Below are 17,466 nucleotides of genomic sequence, written 5' to 3'. Positions count from 1 at the left end.
ATATATATATATATATATATATATACGGGGTCAACATATGTGTCGATTGATAATACATTGTTGATAGGATGATTCATCGTGATTGATCACCGAAAAAGAAAATGAGGGTTTTATTTTTTAGTGCTTTCTTCATGCCACTGACTACGATTTGACATCTAATCCATTTGCACTGGGATGGGCATGTAGCTATCTCATCTCATTTTCTGAACCGCTTTAATCCTCATTATGATCGGGTGGGCATGTAGCGATCTAACTATTGTTGCAAACCCTCCCAGTCCAAATGGACCCTATTGCTGTCTGTACAACTTTGATTGAATACAACTTTGAATTCAAACTGCTAACCAGACACGATCCTTTAACACCTCCCAAATTTCACAGTCTGAATGCATTGAATCATCCTGTATTTTCATTGGCCACTCACCAGCCCACCTCCGCAACCCCCGGCAGACGGTTCCGGTATGAGCAGGCCCCCTTCCCCGATAATAACACACATGCACACACACACACACACATTTGCTCTCATCTCTGAGACAGTCGTGCTGTCCTTTCATGTGGCCAGGGCGCCTAAATAATCCCTGTTGATGGGCTTTTCATCTCCCGACAGGAAGTTGCTAGTGGCCACAAAATCTGGCTTTCATTTGGGACCAAACTACCAAAGTGTCACTATTTAAACTTGACTACAAACATGGAAACAAAACAACATACCAAGCATACCATTACTGCTCTTTATTTTTAATTTTTGCCTTGAGAATGATAACAGACTTTAGTTTGCAACAATCACATCGGTACCTTTTAACAATAGCGTACGCATACAGCATTGTGACAGAAGGCACTGGGAGAACTGTTTTAAAAAAATTGTATGTAGAGAGATCCATCTTTTTTTAGCTAGAATAGAAAAATGTGTGAACAGATAATAAACAGTATATTTATATAAAAGATAAGGGATATAAACTCTTATACTAGTGTAACAAAACATCCATACTTCAGTGACTTAAAAGGTTAAAAGGTATAGAAGGTCCTCATTTTGTCCATTTTGTGTGTCATTTTACAGACTTTCATGTGTTAGAAATGTAAAAGTGAACTAAGGACCTTCATAGGCGAAAAAAGTTAGTTTCCTTTTTAATGTTTTTAGAACCAATTAACAAAATTAAAATTTACCCAATTCAAATTTTGCAGATTTACCATAATAGCTGAGAATCTGCATTAAAAAAGCAGAAAACAAATCAGCTAGTGCATTGGTAATTTCTGTGATAATATAATAGTAAATTCAAAACAATTTAAGCAATTATTCTAACATGGTAACGGCAATTAAGAAGTAAACTGTGTTTTGTTTTTGGGTGGGCTGGGGGGGTTTAAAGTAAACCCGTGCTAGGTGCAGATCTGTGAAGCAGTGACTTCCATTGAAAAATAATAGAAATTTTTCAAAAATTTTGAATAAGTGTTGGTATTGAAACACTCAAACAAAAATAATTTTAAAAAAGAGAAAAACATTTTTAAAAAAAGACTGTATTGCATTTTTTTTAAATATAGAGTTACCTCCACTTAAACCCCAAAATTTCAATTTCTCTGAGTTACAAGTCCCCGCTAACCTGAGTTATATCTTTGCATGTGCATAATTTACCAATTTAATGATGATAGTCTACAATCTGGATTCTTTAAAGAATTATATGATTCCTGCAACAATTCAATTTGATTAACTGAATCGTGTGATGTAAACATTGAATACAATGAGTCCCTTTTCACCAAAAATATTTTAAAACACACTTACAAAATAAAAAATGTTGACGTTTGTGACAACGTTGTTGCCGGAAAAAAAAACTTGAATAAAACAGCATTTCTTTTTAACTAAAGAAAAGACAAGATGACGATATCGATCAATATTTGGGGTTTATCTATTTGATTGAATTAACCAATAACGTATTTATTCAGATCACTGTATCGTCAAATAGAAGGTGAAACGGACGGAGATGCGTATGTCGTTGGTTTTCGGATTGGATTGGATAACTTTTTTATCCCGTATTCGGGAAATTTCATTGTGACAGTAGCAAGAGGAAAGGCATAGTTATAAGTTAGACAGTACAGTAAAAAAAAGATAGAAGGGCTGTAAAACACGAAAAACAAATGAGTGAACAGAGCTACTTTCATGTGTGTTTGTGTTCAAGATAACTCCATTATTAAAACTATTTTTTGTCATATGGAATGGGAAGATAATACATTTGGGGGTAAAAAGGGCAAAGGTCAGAAAAACATGTAAATAAAGGCACTACTTTACGCCCCCTTTAGGGATTCCCCACCCTTCGAATGTAACGAATTCCAAGAAATACAGTGAAAGTAACTCTTCCTCATCTTGCTGTGGTTTGATCAACTGATTGGCTGGCGAAAGGCATCCAATCCAATCGTCCTTATCGCTAGAAATGTAAGACTAGTTGACGTCCAATCCACTTGAAGTGGGAGGATGGCAGTGAATGCATGTGTTCATTCTCTGCCAAGCCTCCCACTTGAAATGAATTGGACGTTTATCCCCTCGCCAGACTTGGGGGGGAAGAGTAGTACTACTAATACAGTATGGTGGCGGTCAGATGAGCGTTTGCTCGCCTCGACTTTTGCGACAAGCCCCGTAGATGACCGAGAGCAAGAAGGCCAGGCAGCAAAGGCAGGCGAAGACGGCGGCCGTCAGGTAGACCTTGTAAAGGCAGAAGTACTCGTAGTGCTCCACGATGCAGTATGAATTACGCTCCGTCTTGTACGCCATCACCCCCACGGCCGGCAGGTAGAGCGCGGTGGCCGCCACGTCGTGCGCCAAATTGGTGATCAGCCAGCGGGGGCCGCCCACCACCGGAACGGCGTCCTGCTTGTCCAACAGCGTGACGAAGAAGAGGCCCAGGCACAAGAGCCAGAAGAGGACCGCCACGAAGAGGACGAAGTGGATGGAGCCCTCGTACTTGTTGGCGGCGATGGTGACCCACAGGCCGGCGCCCAGGACGATCTGGAGCAGCCGGACGACCCCGGGGAAGCTCCGGACGAACTTGGCCATGTGCTCCCTCACCTGCGACGAAGCTTGCTGGGCTGCCATGGTCGCCTTTTCTCCTCCTGCAAGCGCTTGTTGCCGAGCAGGGCGGGTGCCTTCTGCCAGCGGCAAACAGCTGGCGACGTCAGACGGAAAAAAAGGACGACGATTGGGGTGGAGGTCGAAAAAAAATACCAGGATTCCCTGCCTCCGAAAAAGAGAGCGGAGAAAAAAAAGAGAGAACTGGCTGTTCTTCTTCTTTTTTTGTTAGAATAGCACGTCTTCTCGCGGTGTTCGCCTTTTCCGCTTCCCTTGGTCAATGTAGCGTCTGTGTTGTCAGGGTGGGCCGGCCGAAGAGGAAGAGAAGGTGGTCCCACATCTCCAGCTCCTCCCCTGGACTGCTGGAAATGCCACACTAACCCCAGAAATAGGGCTGTGAAACTCTGGGTACCTTCCGATACGATTGTCAGGGCTCACGATATATACTATAAGTATTATAGTATATATCGTGAGCCCTGACAATGGCATGAGAAGCGGTGTTGAAAATGAATGAATGTGTATTATAGTATAATACACATTCATTCATTTTCAACACCGCTTCTCATTGTCAGGGTCACTGGGTGCTGGAGCCTATCCCATCAGAATACACCCTAGACTGGTCTCCATTCAGTCGCAGGGCACCCATCGAGACAGTCAACCACACCGCAAATCCCACCACCACCTAGCGGGAATCGATTCCACGCTTGCCCCCACCGTAATCAGACGAGTAAACCACTGTACCCTCAGGTGACACCCATTTATTTGCATGTTTTGATAATAAACATTGTATGCCTTCTTATTGTTTAAAAAAAAAGTATTTTTGTTAAAAAAAATCATAGACCGACAACCATTCCCACTCACAATTTTTCTCATCGTATGTATTTCTTTTTGGCATAGATATTTCATTGAAAATTCGTAAAGATGTATCATTTTAAAGAAATTAACCATTAGTATTAAACATCATGGAACAAATTAATTTAAGTAAGTTGAGTTACCATTATATAATGACTTAATCCCCCTTTTTATTCAACTTTTTTTCTTTCTATACTACAGTATACAAGTGGATAAATCAATCATCACAAAAATAATTACAGAGTAATCAGTTATCTTAATGATAATTGATTGCGATAGCCAATGTCCAAGATTCATTCATGTTATGCTTATCCTCACAAGGATTGCAGGGGGTGCTGGAGCCTATCCCAGCTAACTACAAACATCAGGCGGGGGACACCCTGAATCGGTGGCCAGCCAATCGCAGGGCACGAGGAGCCCGACAACCACTCACGCTCACACTCATACCTAGGGGCAATTTAGAGGGTTCTACCATCCTACCATGCATGTTTTTGGGATGTGGGAGGAAACCGGAGTACCCGGAGAAAACCCATGCATGCCTGGGGGAGAACATGCAAACTCCACACAGTGATGGACAAACTGGGATTGAACCCATGACCCCAGAACTGTGAGGCCGAAAGCACTAACCACTTCAAGGTCCAAGATACAAATGTTTATTTTTCCACTACCTAGTTGCCGAGGAAATTTGTTTAAGTGAGGGCGTAGCTTCCTTCCACAACACTGCGCCCATTCAGTAGTAGTGTTGTCTGCGAGGAAACAAAACTGCTGCAAATCACTCTAAAAATACTCTCACCGTGTTCAGGGAACTATAAACTGCAGCACACAACAAAGCCGCATTCTATGCCAGTTGGTGGTTTACACAGACAGGAAGTGTCTATCCGCGGTCCCTACTGGAAGTTTTGTGCTCAGCTTCTTTTTTTATATTTTTAAATCCACTTGTTCAGTGAATATTTTTGTATTTTCCCTATGCCCTGCACTCCTACCGCCTCGGCTGTGGAATGTGCATCGCAGCAGTATGCAGTTCGAGAGCGTGGTTAACGGGTTGCTGCTCTGTGTTTTTGTTTTTCTGGCTGGAGGGAGTGGGGGGATAAAAACTAATGTCAGCAAGGGTAAAAAAGTCAAAGATGAAGAAAGTGCTGCCCTTCACTTTGGCCGTGGAGAAGAATCACAGGACACTTTCTGCTATTTAATCATTGGCTGCTATTGACAAAGATAGACGTCCAATCCATTTAAAGTGGAAGGGGTGGCAGTCACTGCATGAATGTTCATTTAGTACCAGCATCCCGGTTTGAAAGGATTGAATGCTAACCAGCGATAAACTCGTTTTAATTCAAATATAGTTAGTCCACAGTTATATCAATAAATGATCAAGTCTATGGCTGGACATGAATTGACAGCATGAAACGTCGAATCAAGAATATGTGATGGACAGAATGCGTACTAGAGGAAGAAAATACAAGAAGGAATATTGACAGAAATATAAAAACATGTCATTAGATCTATATCCCAGTGATATGTCTCATAATGTTACATAAAGTATGTAATGTCGTATTAAAACTTTGCCATGCTGTATAAAGTGCCTATAATTACAAATATCACAACTTTAATATCGTAATAATATGACTATAATCATGTAATATATCACTACTTTCCTCTGGAAATATCTCGACCATAATCTCGTAAATATCCATTTGAATCTTGTAATTTTACCACTTTATTATTGTAGTCCTAAAACATTCCCTATATTACTGGAAAAAGAGTGGGGAAAATGCTTAGAAAAGCAAAGACAAATATTTTCAAGTGAATGCAATCTGCTTTTGTATCTTTTTCTTTTGCTTACTTGTTTGTTTCACTCTTAAATAAATAAATAAATAAAATAAAACCATTCGCCTAATCCGAATGTACAGTGTGATATGGCAGTCAACGCCCACCTTCACCATTGGCAGAAAACAAGGAAGAATAATGTTTTGCGGAAATCTCATTGGATAAGAAAACCAGGAAGTGTGGTGGCGACCAATAGACTGGATAAAAGTTCCCTCCGCAGCAGTCTGCTCGTCTCAGAACGTCCATCGAGACAGGTATAGATAGTAGTACTTACTACTTTATACCCTCCTCCCACGAGCAATTATTATCATCGCATTCGACATGTCCGTCTACAAACTGGTGCTAATTCGCCACGGCGAGAGCAACTGGAACCAGGAGAATCGCTTCTGTGGCTGGTTCGATGCCGATTTGAGCGAGACGGGGGAGAAGGAGGCCAGGAGAGGTGGACAGGCCCTCAAAGGTGAGCTCGAATTTCCATTTGATTCTAATTTTTCCATAAAAGTTGCGTTTAACACTCGGCGTTAGTTGCACAATCGCATTTTCACCACCCTCCTTGTCACGTGACGTCTAGATGAAGATGTGCAACAGTGGTCGGAAGTAACTCAGTGGAATGACTGTTACTCAATTTTACTGCGTCCTTTGGCATTGATGCTTTATTATGTAACAGACATGCACTAACAGGCCTCTATTTCACCGTAGTAACCACACGCCTCTATCCTCTATTATCTAAAGATTGGCATTCTAAAAACAAGTGTAGATACGTTGACTGCGTTGTAGAAATGCAATATACTATTCTAATAATGAATTTAAAATATATATTTGTTGCTTTACCCTTTTTAAAATTAAATATGGAAAATAAATTGCCTAAAGGAGCACTATGAGAGTGTAGATCTCTGCCAGAAATTATTTTTGTTTGTTTGTTTATATCACTGAATATGTAATATTTGCTTCTGTTTGTTTTCAGCTGCCAGTAGAGATACAAACTGAATATTTACTGCATTTTAAAACGAATTGAATGAATATTTACGTTTTTCTCTTTTTATTAAACATGTAAATAAAATAATGAAGATCCATTCGGAATGCCAACTATGATTTAATATAACAAGATTCATTCCATTTCTGAACTGCTTATCCTCACAGGGGTCAGCGACACATAGTCTTAATCTTAAACTAAAAATTAATAAAGTAGAGGGTTGCCTTGTTTTCCAATGCTTCTAGACGCCAACTTTGAGTTTGACATCTGCTATACATCGGTGCTGAAGCGTGCCATCCGGACGCTGTGGCTGGTCCTGGACGCCATCGATCAAATGTGGCTGCCTGTGCATCGCACCTGGCGCCTCAACGAGCGGCACTACGGCGGCCTGACGGGCCTCAATAAGGCTGAGACAGCCGCCAAGCACGGGGAGGCTCAGGTCAAGATCTGGAGGCGCTCCTTTGACGTGCCGCCTCCCCCCATGGGCCCTGATCACGACTTTGACGCCGTCATCAGTAAGGTGCGCTTTGAGCAACGCATTGCGTTAAACTTGACAAAAGAGCAGATTTGGTGAGCCTTTGTCAACCCTCTGACAGATAAGCAGAATCAGCAGTTGCGTGACCTGTTATTCTTTGGTTGCAGGGGTTTGAATGGGATTGCCTAATAGAGTGTCTGAGGAGTTAATATATGACCGCAAACAATAAGTTAAAGTTCAGAGTCAAGTCCAAATGCTACTTGTCGGTCGTCTCTCTTTGAAAATGTGTGGAATATGATAACGGAGACAACAGGACTGTTAAACTGCAAAAAACTATCTTTTAAGTAAGAATGGCAATGAATACCACCTACCAAGCTTCAGCAATGAGCATCCTCAGTTCCCAAACGTTATTTGATTGTTGTCAAAAGAAAAGGTGGTACGTACAGTGGTAAAAACAATCCTGTCTCATATCTTTTGGCAAGCTTTTGCAGGAATGACATTTTAGGTACATGGTCGCCGATCTTTTGGTCGCCCGGAAGGTTATTGATAATTACCATTTAAATCGTTGCTCAAATTCCCTAAATACAAACTGTGAATTACTATTTAGTCATACTTAATGCCCTAGTAATTATTAGGCTAAAGAAAAGCTCAAAATTTCCCGTACTTTTATTGTTTTTTGTTGGAGAACTTGTTAAGACCCTGACTGACGTAGCTTCTTAAAGGGACAACGCATGTACATACAAACTCTTATACACTCACACGTCGGCTCAGTGAAACTGCTTAGGGCCATTGTTGGCTTTTATTGATGCGTAGACCGTGTTGTTTTACCTTGTTTTGTCGCCGGTCTTTTGGTCGGCAGTCTTTTGGTCGCCGGTCTTTTGGTCGCCCGTTGTCGCGGTCGGGGCGACCAAAAGACCACGACCAAAAGACCACGACCAAAAGACCGCGACCAAAAGACCATCGACCGCACACGCCAGTTCACATGCGTTGGATATCGAATAGCAATCAAACTTGTTTAAAAGAGACGTCTGTTATCGTCAATTGTACCGAATAAGTTAACATGCCAAATTTCATTTTCCCATTCCAGGATCGGCGCTATGCGGACCTGACAAAGGATCAGCTTCCCACCTGCGAGAGTCTAAAGGACACCATCGCTCGGGCGCTTCCCTTCTGGAACGATGAGATCGCCCCACAGATCAAACAGGGCAAGCGAGTGCTCATCGCCGCTCACGGAAACAGCTTGAGGGGTATCGTCAAGCACCTGGAGGGTGAGTCGACATCTTCAGGGCTACATCAAGATGTCATCAATTAACGTTCCCACCGCTTTTTTTAAAGGAATGTCCGATGCGGCCATCATGGAACTCAACTTGCCCACTGGCATTCCCATTCTGTACGAGCTAGACAAGAACCTGAAGCCTATCAAGCCCATGCAATTCCTGGGAGACGAGGAGACAGTGCGCAAAGCCATGGAGGCTGTGGCCGCTCAAGGCAAGGCTAAAAAGTAAAATGCCCAAAATGTCACCAATAGTTGTGTCTTGTCGGAATCCTGTAACTTACCAGTGCTTTTAATTATACAAAGTTAAGACTGTAAATAAAAGGTTTATTAATATAATAAACTCAAAGTATTATTAAAGAGTACTAGTGTTTGTTTTTGCATTTGATTCAACAACCTAACGGTCTTTTAAAGCGTGTCTTTTTGCAGTGGTTTATATGTTGTGTCTGGAATGTCATCTGATGTTGCAACATGGTTTCCAATTCCCTAGTTTGGTCGTTTTAATTTGCTAACAATTTGTCAACAGTGTTTTCATTCTTTCATGTATAATATAATAGCATTTAAAAAACAAACGTACTGCTTCTTGGTCTTTATTTTGATTTTTATTAATATCTAATTTTACAAGAGCTGTCCTAGTATTATTAGTATACAAACACTTGTACAAATATTCACAAAATAATCCTTGCCTAATCAAGGACACACACACACAAATGACGGCATCATGGTGAAGCAGTGAGTGCATTGCTTGCACACAATTCAGCACCCTCGGCGAGAGCTTCCTCTGAAAACACACTGGTTTTCACCCCCATTAATTTTGTGCTTTGTAGTGTCCCTTAAGAACATATACATTGTTTGCCTATCATTAGTCCACCCCCTCACCCCTGATTTTTTTTTTCTTAAAAACACACGAGGTCATTGTGGTTGATCAAATTAGGGGAGAGACCTTCACTAAAATGTGAGCATGTAATAGTCGTGCTTGGACGCAAGATAGCGCTGTTAACCTGCTCAAATTCTATGTCAAATTTGACAACACTTATTCAATAAGTGGTTCATATCTTACCATCATGAAATCTACCAATAGCATCTTGGTGATCGACGTATTGAGCACCCCTACCACCCTCAAGAGTCTTGGTGATTAACAGAAGAATAAAAAGGAATGAAAACAACTGCAAGGTTTCATTTAACCTTGTAATGATTTTCTTTACAAAATGACTCATAAGAAAGCATAACATGATATTTTAGAAAAAGTTAAATGGGTACCATCTGATGTTGTTAGTAGTGGTCTACTTGCCTGACTACAGTGCAAGAAAGCAAGTCACAGTGAATCAACTTTTTCCATTCCACCCTGTCCTTTGTATTGTCCTTCCCTACACCAGCCACTTTCATGTCCTCCATCAGTACATCCATGAATCGTCTCATAGGTCGACTTTTTGCCCTCTTGCTTAGAAGTCCATCCCTCAACATCCTTCTACCCAAATAGCTCCTATGTTACATATTCCCTACTGCTCATACACAATCCATGTACATCATGTCTTGTCATGGACATTCATTTTAGTATAGTTCACATAGACCTTAAGTACCCCTAGTAGTTAAGCTCTGTAATGTCATGATATCAAGCCTTTGACACAACATATGTGCACCCCTTCTAATGCAAAAAAAAAAGGATGAAAAATGACCTACATTCATTTCCCTAATTTCATCCTGGATGAGTTTTTCTTCCATCTATCCTTTGTAAGCCATTCATTTTATGATTGAATATGAAAACTGGGTGGTTGAATGGTTATAAGCACCTGGACATATCCGAATGCTTTTAATAAAAATATATTTTTATTTTTTTGTGACAGGCTTGCTTGCTTTGGAGTTGTCCAACCTTTCTTAATGATGTCCAGCTTTTTTTCTTGAAAAGTCCGTCTTGAAAATGGCTTTTACAGTAAATCTTTAAACAAATTAATTTCTTATCCTCCTTCAGCCATTGCGGGTTGACAAAACCGCTATTAAATCAACACAACAATATATTTGCTTGTGCAGCTCGCTCCAGATACAGTTTGGTAGCTCTAGCTAGTCCACTCTATCACTAGCCAATCATAGATGGTGAAAGCGATGACGTATCCCTACGCCTGCGAGAAGGCCTTGGTGTCACCAAATCGAATTCTGATTGGTTGAAGCAACAGTCTTATCGACGCTTGTTTAATGCAGCAGAGCCTGCAGAACTGATTGTGAAGGCCTTGAGGCAGATTTCTGACCATGGCAACAAATAATGGCTGAAATGTGATTGGTTAAATGCTTCAATATGAAAACACACATCTGGAAGCAGTGCAACCAGGGGGAGAGCAATGAAAGGAAGCTCAAAGACAATTTGGAATTATTTAATAAGTATTCATGGACAAAATATAATTAACATCAGTCTGTGAGTCAGATATTTCTTAGGCCAGCAGAGAAGGCCTTGAAGGCCCTGACGGCACACCACTGTCTTTACCTAATGTTGTGTGTTGGTTGTGTTTGTGTTAGGAGCAGCCTGCTTTTGTTTTATTGTTCCCGACTCTAGCACGATACAATACTCTCACGCTCTTAGAGGTCCAAAGTGGTAGGTTTTTTTTTGTGTTAGTTTTTAAACAAGCTTTTGGGGAACTTGTTGCATGCATTATACAATGTATGAGATCACGTCAGCATTAGTTTGAACATTAGACATTTTGTTTATCCTTTACTCAACCGAATGTAGGTCAAATGGATTCGCAAATAATTGTATTCTTTTTTTTATTTGTGTTTTACAACATCCAGCTGTCACTGGATTTCATGAGTGCAAATGACTTTCCACTGCTGTTATATATTAAATATATATAATAAATCAAAGGCTATAAAATGTGATGTGAAAAAGCTTCCTTGCTGGCAACTAAATGCCTTGTGGAAAGAAAATAAAGATGAACATTTTTTACTTGTACTTACATCTTCAATGTGTGACAGGCAAGATGAGTGTTCATTGCCTCAGATGGCAGTGCAATATTGCAGTAAAAATAAACACACACACATGCACACGCAAACGCACGCATGCTCACACACGCACACGCAAACGCACGCATGCTCACACACGCACACACAAACACGAACACACACACACACACACACTCATAATGTTCTTTATCTCTCTCTAGTTTGACTGAAAAAACGTTCAAGTTTTACTAACAAATGTAACATGCACTATGTGATGAAATCAACATATTTTTGTTTTTGCGGTTTTGGTCACTGGTGATCTTAAAGTTACATGAAACATCTGGTGAGAAGATGGAGAAATGCATAATTGAGGTATTGTTAAGCCTCTCTCGTTTGTCAGCCTATTCAGTGTGCAGGGAAAATATATATACGTATATATATTTTTACTTAGACAGTAAGTCCTCTTTCATGCTTTCCATGAAAGGAATGTATAACCCTTATAAAATGCCAGGAGCACACATTTTTCACAATAATCCTGATGTGATTGCCCACAGCCAAAAGCCAGAGCCAGGAAGATGTATCTTTTTGGCTCTGTATCACAGGAGTGAAGTTGGATGAGTGCAATGAATAAAGAGCTCTGTGAGGATTTGACATCACTGCACAAGTATGTGTTAACAGGCTTTATCAACTTGATCCAACATTGGGCTAACCACTCTAGACTAACCAAAAGGCTAATTCAAAAATGGTCACATTAATTCCCATTTTATTGTCAATCAGGCCCATGCAAGATAATTTTCACCATAAAGTGTATAATGTTTAAATGATGAAGAAGAACTGATTGTTGGGTGATTATGTCGCAGATGAGGGTCCTTTAATTTAGTCACAACCAGTTACTGACAAATAACCTAATGTCAGACAAAGTGATGCAGTCCTAATGGAAGGGAAAACGTATTTACCCTATGGTTGAAATTTCAGTATGTAACGAAAAAGCACAATAACAGCAAAGTTGTTGACTTCCAATAAACTTCAATGCATTCTTCCAACTTTTTAAAGTTTCATTACTTACATAGTTTTTGATCCCTAATAAGGAGCTGAACTGCAAAATTTATACTTTTTTTCCCTAAGTACAGTGGTACCTCCATATACGAGCTTAATTCGTTCCGGGACTGAGCTCGTATGTCGATCTTCTCGTAACTCGGACAAACGTTTCCCATTGAAATGAACTAAAAACAAAATAATTTGTTCCAACCCTCTGAAAAAACACCAAAAACAGGATATTGGATTGGAAAAAATGTTTTATTTCTTCTAATTCGCCATCTATTAACAAAGTAACACATAACTAGTGGTTTAATAGTAATAAAATGTGTTTAATAGAACTAAAATTAGACGGATTTCGCAGAGGGTAGAGGCATCGACATACAAAATCAGAAAACTTTTGCCACTTCGCTAGCATGTCTTTAATATCCTTTGTAGCCAGGTGGCCCCCCTCATCCGCCTACTCCCCACTACTGACTTCCCGTAACAAATGTTCACTCTCCTGGAGCTCGATTAAATCCTGTGTCATCAGTTCTTCGTGGTGCTCGGCGATTAGATCATTCACATCTGCCTCGTTAACCTCCAGCCCCAAGGAATTTCCAAGTGATACGATATCATCCATGACAACAAGCAAGCTCTGTGACGCGGGAAAATGCAAGCTCCGTCCAGTGCTCGTAGATATCTGTTATACACGAAAGTGATGCGGCAAAAAAGACAGTGCGCTACAATGATAAACAGCCTCTCATGTCATGGCCACCTGGCTTTCTCGCATCTCGAAATTTTTCTCGTATCTAGAAAAAATTATTTGCTCGAAATTTTCCTCATATCTCGAGCATCTCCTAGGTAGAGCTGCTCGTATGTAGAGGTACCACTGTACAATATCAAAAGAAGAGAGACAGCCACATAGACAGTAGAGTAAAGTACAGAAGAATAGTAGTGTTCCAAGACAGAAAACTCCATCCAATTGGCAAAGACATTAGATAGTAATTATTTGCGACACATTCAGCTTTAGCGGGAGTGACCTGCACAAATTAGGCAGATCCCAAACACTACAGACTTATTCATGCGATCATCAATACATCAGGCGTGAAAGCGTACTGTGCCATACGATGGCTAATTTAAAAGTCATGAACCGAGAGGACGTGCTCAAATTTTCTGAATTGAGGTAAGACATCTACCAAAAATGTACACACCAGAAATGAACAGCCTGGTTATGTAATAATTTGACACATGCCAAAATTGGGATTTGCTCAGGAAGGGTCAAGTGGTTCAACATGGATTTACATGTGCACAGAGCTTGATGCTGGTCAACGAACACGAGTGAGAATAATAGGAATGTGTGTTATCCAGATGGCAACAATAATACTTCTATATAATGCTTCATGACGTTGGTACAGGCATGTCATGCTCCAATGTGAAAACACCTATCGTACATATACCAGATTCAGCAGGTAACACTCAATCTGGTATGTGTCTGCTTCCGACAGGACTGGACCTTGTTTGTTGATTACATCCTGTAGTTTGAGTGTTTTTGTTTGTTTGTTGTTTCTAAAGACCGGCGAGTAAAGTCGAGAAAGTCAATCCACTATAATGTGTAGTGCTGTGGTAAAATGTTCACTTTAGCCCAAGGGTGTCAGACTCGAGTTGGTTCGCGGGCCACTTTAACGTCAACTTGATTTCACGAGGGCCGGACCATTTTAGATATAATATTTAGATATTTTTTTAATAAATGGATTAAAAGAACTGGATTAAAATCCCTGAATATTCAGTTTTTATAGATCTAAAACAATGTTAATTTTAGCTTTTTTAAAATATATTTTTTAGATTTTACAAAATGATTTTTGAACTAAAAACACAGAAAAAAATTATTAAAAAAATACAATTATTGATTTAAAAGGGGGAAAATCAGTAAATTTAATATACATTTCTACTATTCATTTTAATTTGATCCTAAAACAGAAAGTCGGCACTCATGATTTACTTTCCCGGGCCACACAAAATGATGCGGTGGGCCAGATTTGGCCCCCGGGCCGCCACTTTGACACGTGATTTAGCCAAAGCTTTGTTCACTCGAAAGGTCAGAAGTGTATTTCAGTGTAAGTGGAAAATTGACTTAAACGAATCCTGCATTTGATGTGATCCTATTTTTAAGCACAAAGTTAGATAAGTCTGATCTAAAAAGGATTTACAGCTGTCTGGCTTTGTTTTTGCGTGAGGTTATTATTAGGCCAATACTTCACTAACTGATTTAATGAAACCAAATGTATCTGGTCTCTTTTGCACGCAAACCCACAATACCAATGAAATATAAATAATCTTATTTAACTGCTCATAACAGAAGAACGAAAAAGAGTAGAACAAAGTTTTTTGTCACGATGAAAGAGGGGAATCTACTCTTTCCTTTGTAGGTTCAGTCATAATGTGGCTTAAGTATTCATTTAATAATATTATGTGCCCATGAAAGAAGCAGTTGTCTTGTGTAATGAATGATGCATGGTTGTGAATGAGGTTTTATTTTCAAAATACTAAAATTGTTTAGAATTTCATAACAATTTCAAATTTTGCTTTAAAGCATACTAGACTATTCAATTTTACTCTTGGCAGATAATGAGAATCATATGGGTAAAAGCAGTCTGTAATTGAACGGACGCCTAAGACTTCTTTTTTTAAGCATGAAAATAAGCAAAGTTTGAAATATATATATTTTAAAAAAAGACTAAACACTGCAATATGGAGGGAATTTCCTCTCATTTGCTTTGACTTAAACTGAACCCCCACCACTTAACAGTATTTGTCATGTCTTAAAAGTTGACTTTCTCTTCATTGGGCTCGTGTGTCGCTGGAGCACAGTTTGCGGTCGCAACATTTGGACAACTCTGGTTTGTCAGGCGACCAAAGACTGGCATAAGGAGTGGATATTTTCCCAGTGACTACAGAAACTCTTGCCCTGAAATAAATGACTTACTTGATTCCAAGTGACAGTTCCACTTCTTTACTTTGGCAGGCAGATGAGTCACTTTGTTCAGTGACGGCAATGGTCCACTCGTTAAGGCAGCCAGTGGGAACACTAAATTCTGATTTCACTCAGATTCTGTGAAACAGGAAAATGCACCTCTTCCCATGAATGTTCTGCTACTGTCATATAAAAATAATGCCCCAGCACAGGGGTGATTACTTTTATGCAGAACTAGCTATTGATTTATAAATTATATATTTTTAAATGGTTTACTTTGGCCAAAATGACCAAATTTGAATCACCCTTTTCTGGTTTGTGTTAGTGAGATTACAAAATATATATTTATCCATGTCCATAAAACTGAGGGGAACAAAAGTTGTATTTTGTATTCAGTCATTTGCTGATAACCAAAATACAGATTCGCAGATGTCACAGATTTATATTCTGTTTTTGTTTGGAAACATTTCAGACATTTAAATCCAAGCATAACCGCTAGCTAGCTAGCGACGAAATGCTAAATAAGTGAAGGGTAGCTTTGCTTGTTTTGAATTGCAGTCATTAGTCATTAAATGATCAAATCCAAATACACCACGGTCGATATATTTGATATTGATATTTTTAAATTTTATTGGCATTTTTATTTTTTAGGTTGCGTTCTTACCTAGTGTATTTCGTCGTATTACTTCCGCTTTCGTCAGAGTGTCACAGCTGCAGGTGTGACGCGTCTTTATCCGCGTGAGGGAAAGAAAACAACCCTGAAAAATCATCGTCTGTGAAAAAATGAATCTGTTAAAGAACATTGAAATTAACCAAATGAACTCAATACCACATTTATATGTGTGATATTTCCATATGGTTTCTCAATGGGAACGGCACAATGGTGGGAAAAACGATAGAAAAAGGGAAAAGTGACGTTAGGATGAGAAAGCCTGTCAGTAGAATATTATTTAAAGCTACAACGAATCACTGGTTGGTATTTCACACCTCTCTCAGTGGAGTGGAACATCAAACTTGCGTTTAAATGAGAGCGTTCCGTAGACAGTCTCAGTTTTATGTTTATTTCTGGATTTCCAAGATAACAAACATTATTTCTATCATCTGTCCATCTTTGTTCAGGTTAAGAACCACAATTAAAGTGAAGGCACTTCATCCTTCGAGGTCTTGATTCGAGCGTCTCAGCAGAAACCGCCGGCTCACTGGGTCACACGTTGACATCCTCTGGCAGAAATCGCTAAACCAACATGGCTGGAACTCACTCAAAGCGGCAAAGCAGCAGTACATTGCCAAAAGCCATAGAAGCCCGTGTTTTGTGTGCACAAGCCACGCTGACTTTTCCAAAACCCTCAACCCAAATATTCTCTGCATGCCACACTGCTTTGAATGTTGACTTCCCCATTTTCCCCAGACGCACGCTATTTTCCTGGCTTGCTATCCACCACTTATCCCTCTCCTGTGCTATGGGACTGATGGAATTGCACTAAGCTACAGAAAATAAATCCATCAATGTATTTTATAGTAACAAAAGCCTCTTTGGTGACTTGAACATATATTATCTGTTGAATGTTTTCTCTAGGATTGTGGGCGGTGATAAACGAGATAAATAATGTATCCAACACATATGGAGAGATCATTACATCAACATCAATCAATCGTTAGGCTGTACATTTGGTTCCTAGGTCATCAGCACGAAAATAGTTTTCCATCGCTTAATACCATCATCTTGTTACAATTTTCGAAATAATCCATAAAGTACACGTGATGCACATACCTTCAGCGATCAGGGATAAATATTGATATAAATATCTAAACATGAGAAAACAACTAAATATTGCTATTTTAAAAAATATTGTATGAAATATAAATACAGCTCGTGATGCAAATTTTTCAATGTAATGTGCAGATGGCCGAATATGTTTGTTTCCAGTTGAAGTCCCATTGCTAAAATATAGTTTAAATTAGATAGAACTTGGCAAAACAATTTGACATGGTAGCATAAAGGACCCGATTTCTGATTGGATGTGGGGATCCAATGTTCATATACGTATGTTGGAAACGGTGCAAACAAGTAAAAACAAATGAGTGCTGTATGCTATTTTAGGTATAT

The 17,466-nt window shown here is 39.6% G+C and overlaps 2 protein-coding genes across 2 annotated transcripts; one reads left to right on the top strand and one right to left on the bottom strand.

Moving 5' to 3' along the window:
• Positions 1–711: 711 nt before the first annotated feature.
• On the bottom strand, positions 712–16,143 carry marveld1 (MARVEL domain containing 1). The gene is given in 4 exon segments (XM_077613197.1): positions 712–3,105; positions 3,108–3,422; positions 15,372–15,497; positions 16,024–16,143. Coding segments are annotated over 3 exon segments (846 nt in total). The 5' UTR covers positions 15,373–15,497; positions 16,024–16,143; the 3' UTR covers positions 712–2,575.
• Positions 5,899–9,015, top strand: LOC144084606 (phosphoglycerate mutase 1-like). Its single transcript, XM_077613198.1, has 4 exons — positions 5,899–6,182; positions 6,941–7,215; positions 8,258–8,438; positions 8,506–9,015. Exons 1-4 carry the CDS (start codon positions 6,044–6,046, stop codon positions 8,673–8,675), a joined length of 765 nt encoding a protein of 254 aa, XP_077469324.1. The 5' UTR covers positions 5,899–6,043; the 3' UTR covers positions 8,676–9,015.
• Positions 16,144–17,466: the final 1,323 nt, after the last annotated feature.

The sequence above is a fragment of the Stigmatopora argus genome, chromosome 11, assembly GCF_051989625.1.
Source record: "Stigmatopora argus isolate UIUO_Sarg chromosome 11, RoL_Sarg_1.0, whole genome shotgun sequence".
Lineage (NCBI taxonomy): Eukaryota > Metazoa > Chordata > Actinopteri > Syngnathiformes > Syngnathidae > Stigmatopora > Stigmatopora argus.
Note: the sequence above shows the minus strand (reverse complement) of the source record. Positions and strands in the feature narration are given on the sequence as shown.

What these genes read in the sequence shown, in the direction of transcription:
- LOC144084606 (XM_077613198.1), top strand. Translation starts at nt 6,044, where the DNA reads ATGTCCGTCTACAAACTGGTGCTAATTCGCCACGGCGAGAGCAACTGG. An exon ending in AGGTGGACAGGCCCTCAAAG is followed by an intron (nt 6,183 to 6,940) that starts GTGAGCTCGAAT and finishes CAATGCTTCTAG; the next exon opens with ACGCCAACTTTGAGTTTGAC. An exon ending in TTGACGCCGTCATCAGTAAG is followed by an intron (nt 7,216 to 8,257) that starts GTGCGCTTTGAG and finishes TTCCCATTCCAG; the next exon opens with GATCGGCGCTATGCGGACCT.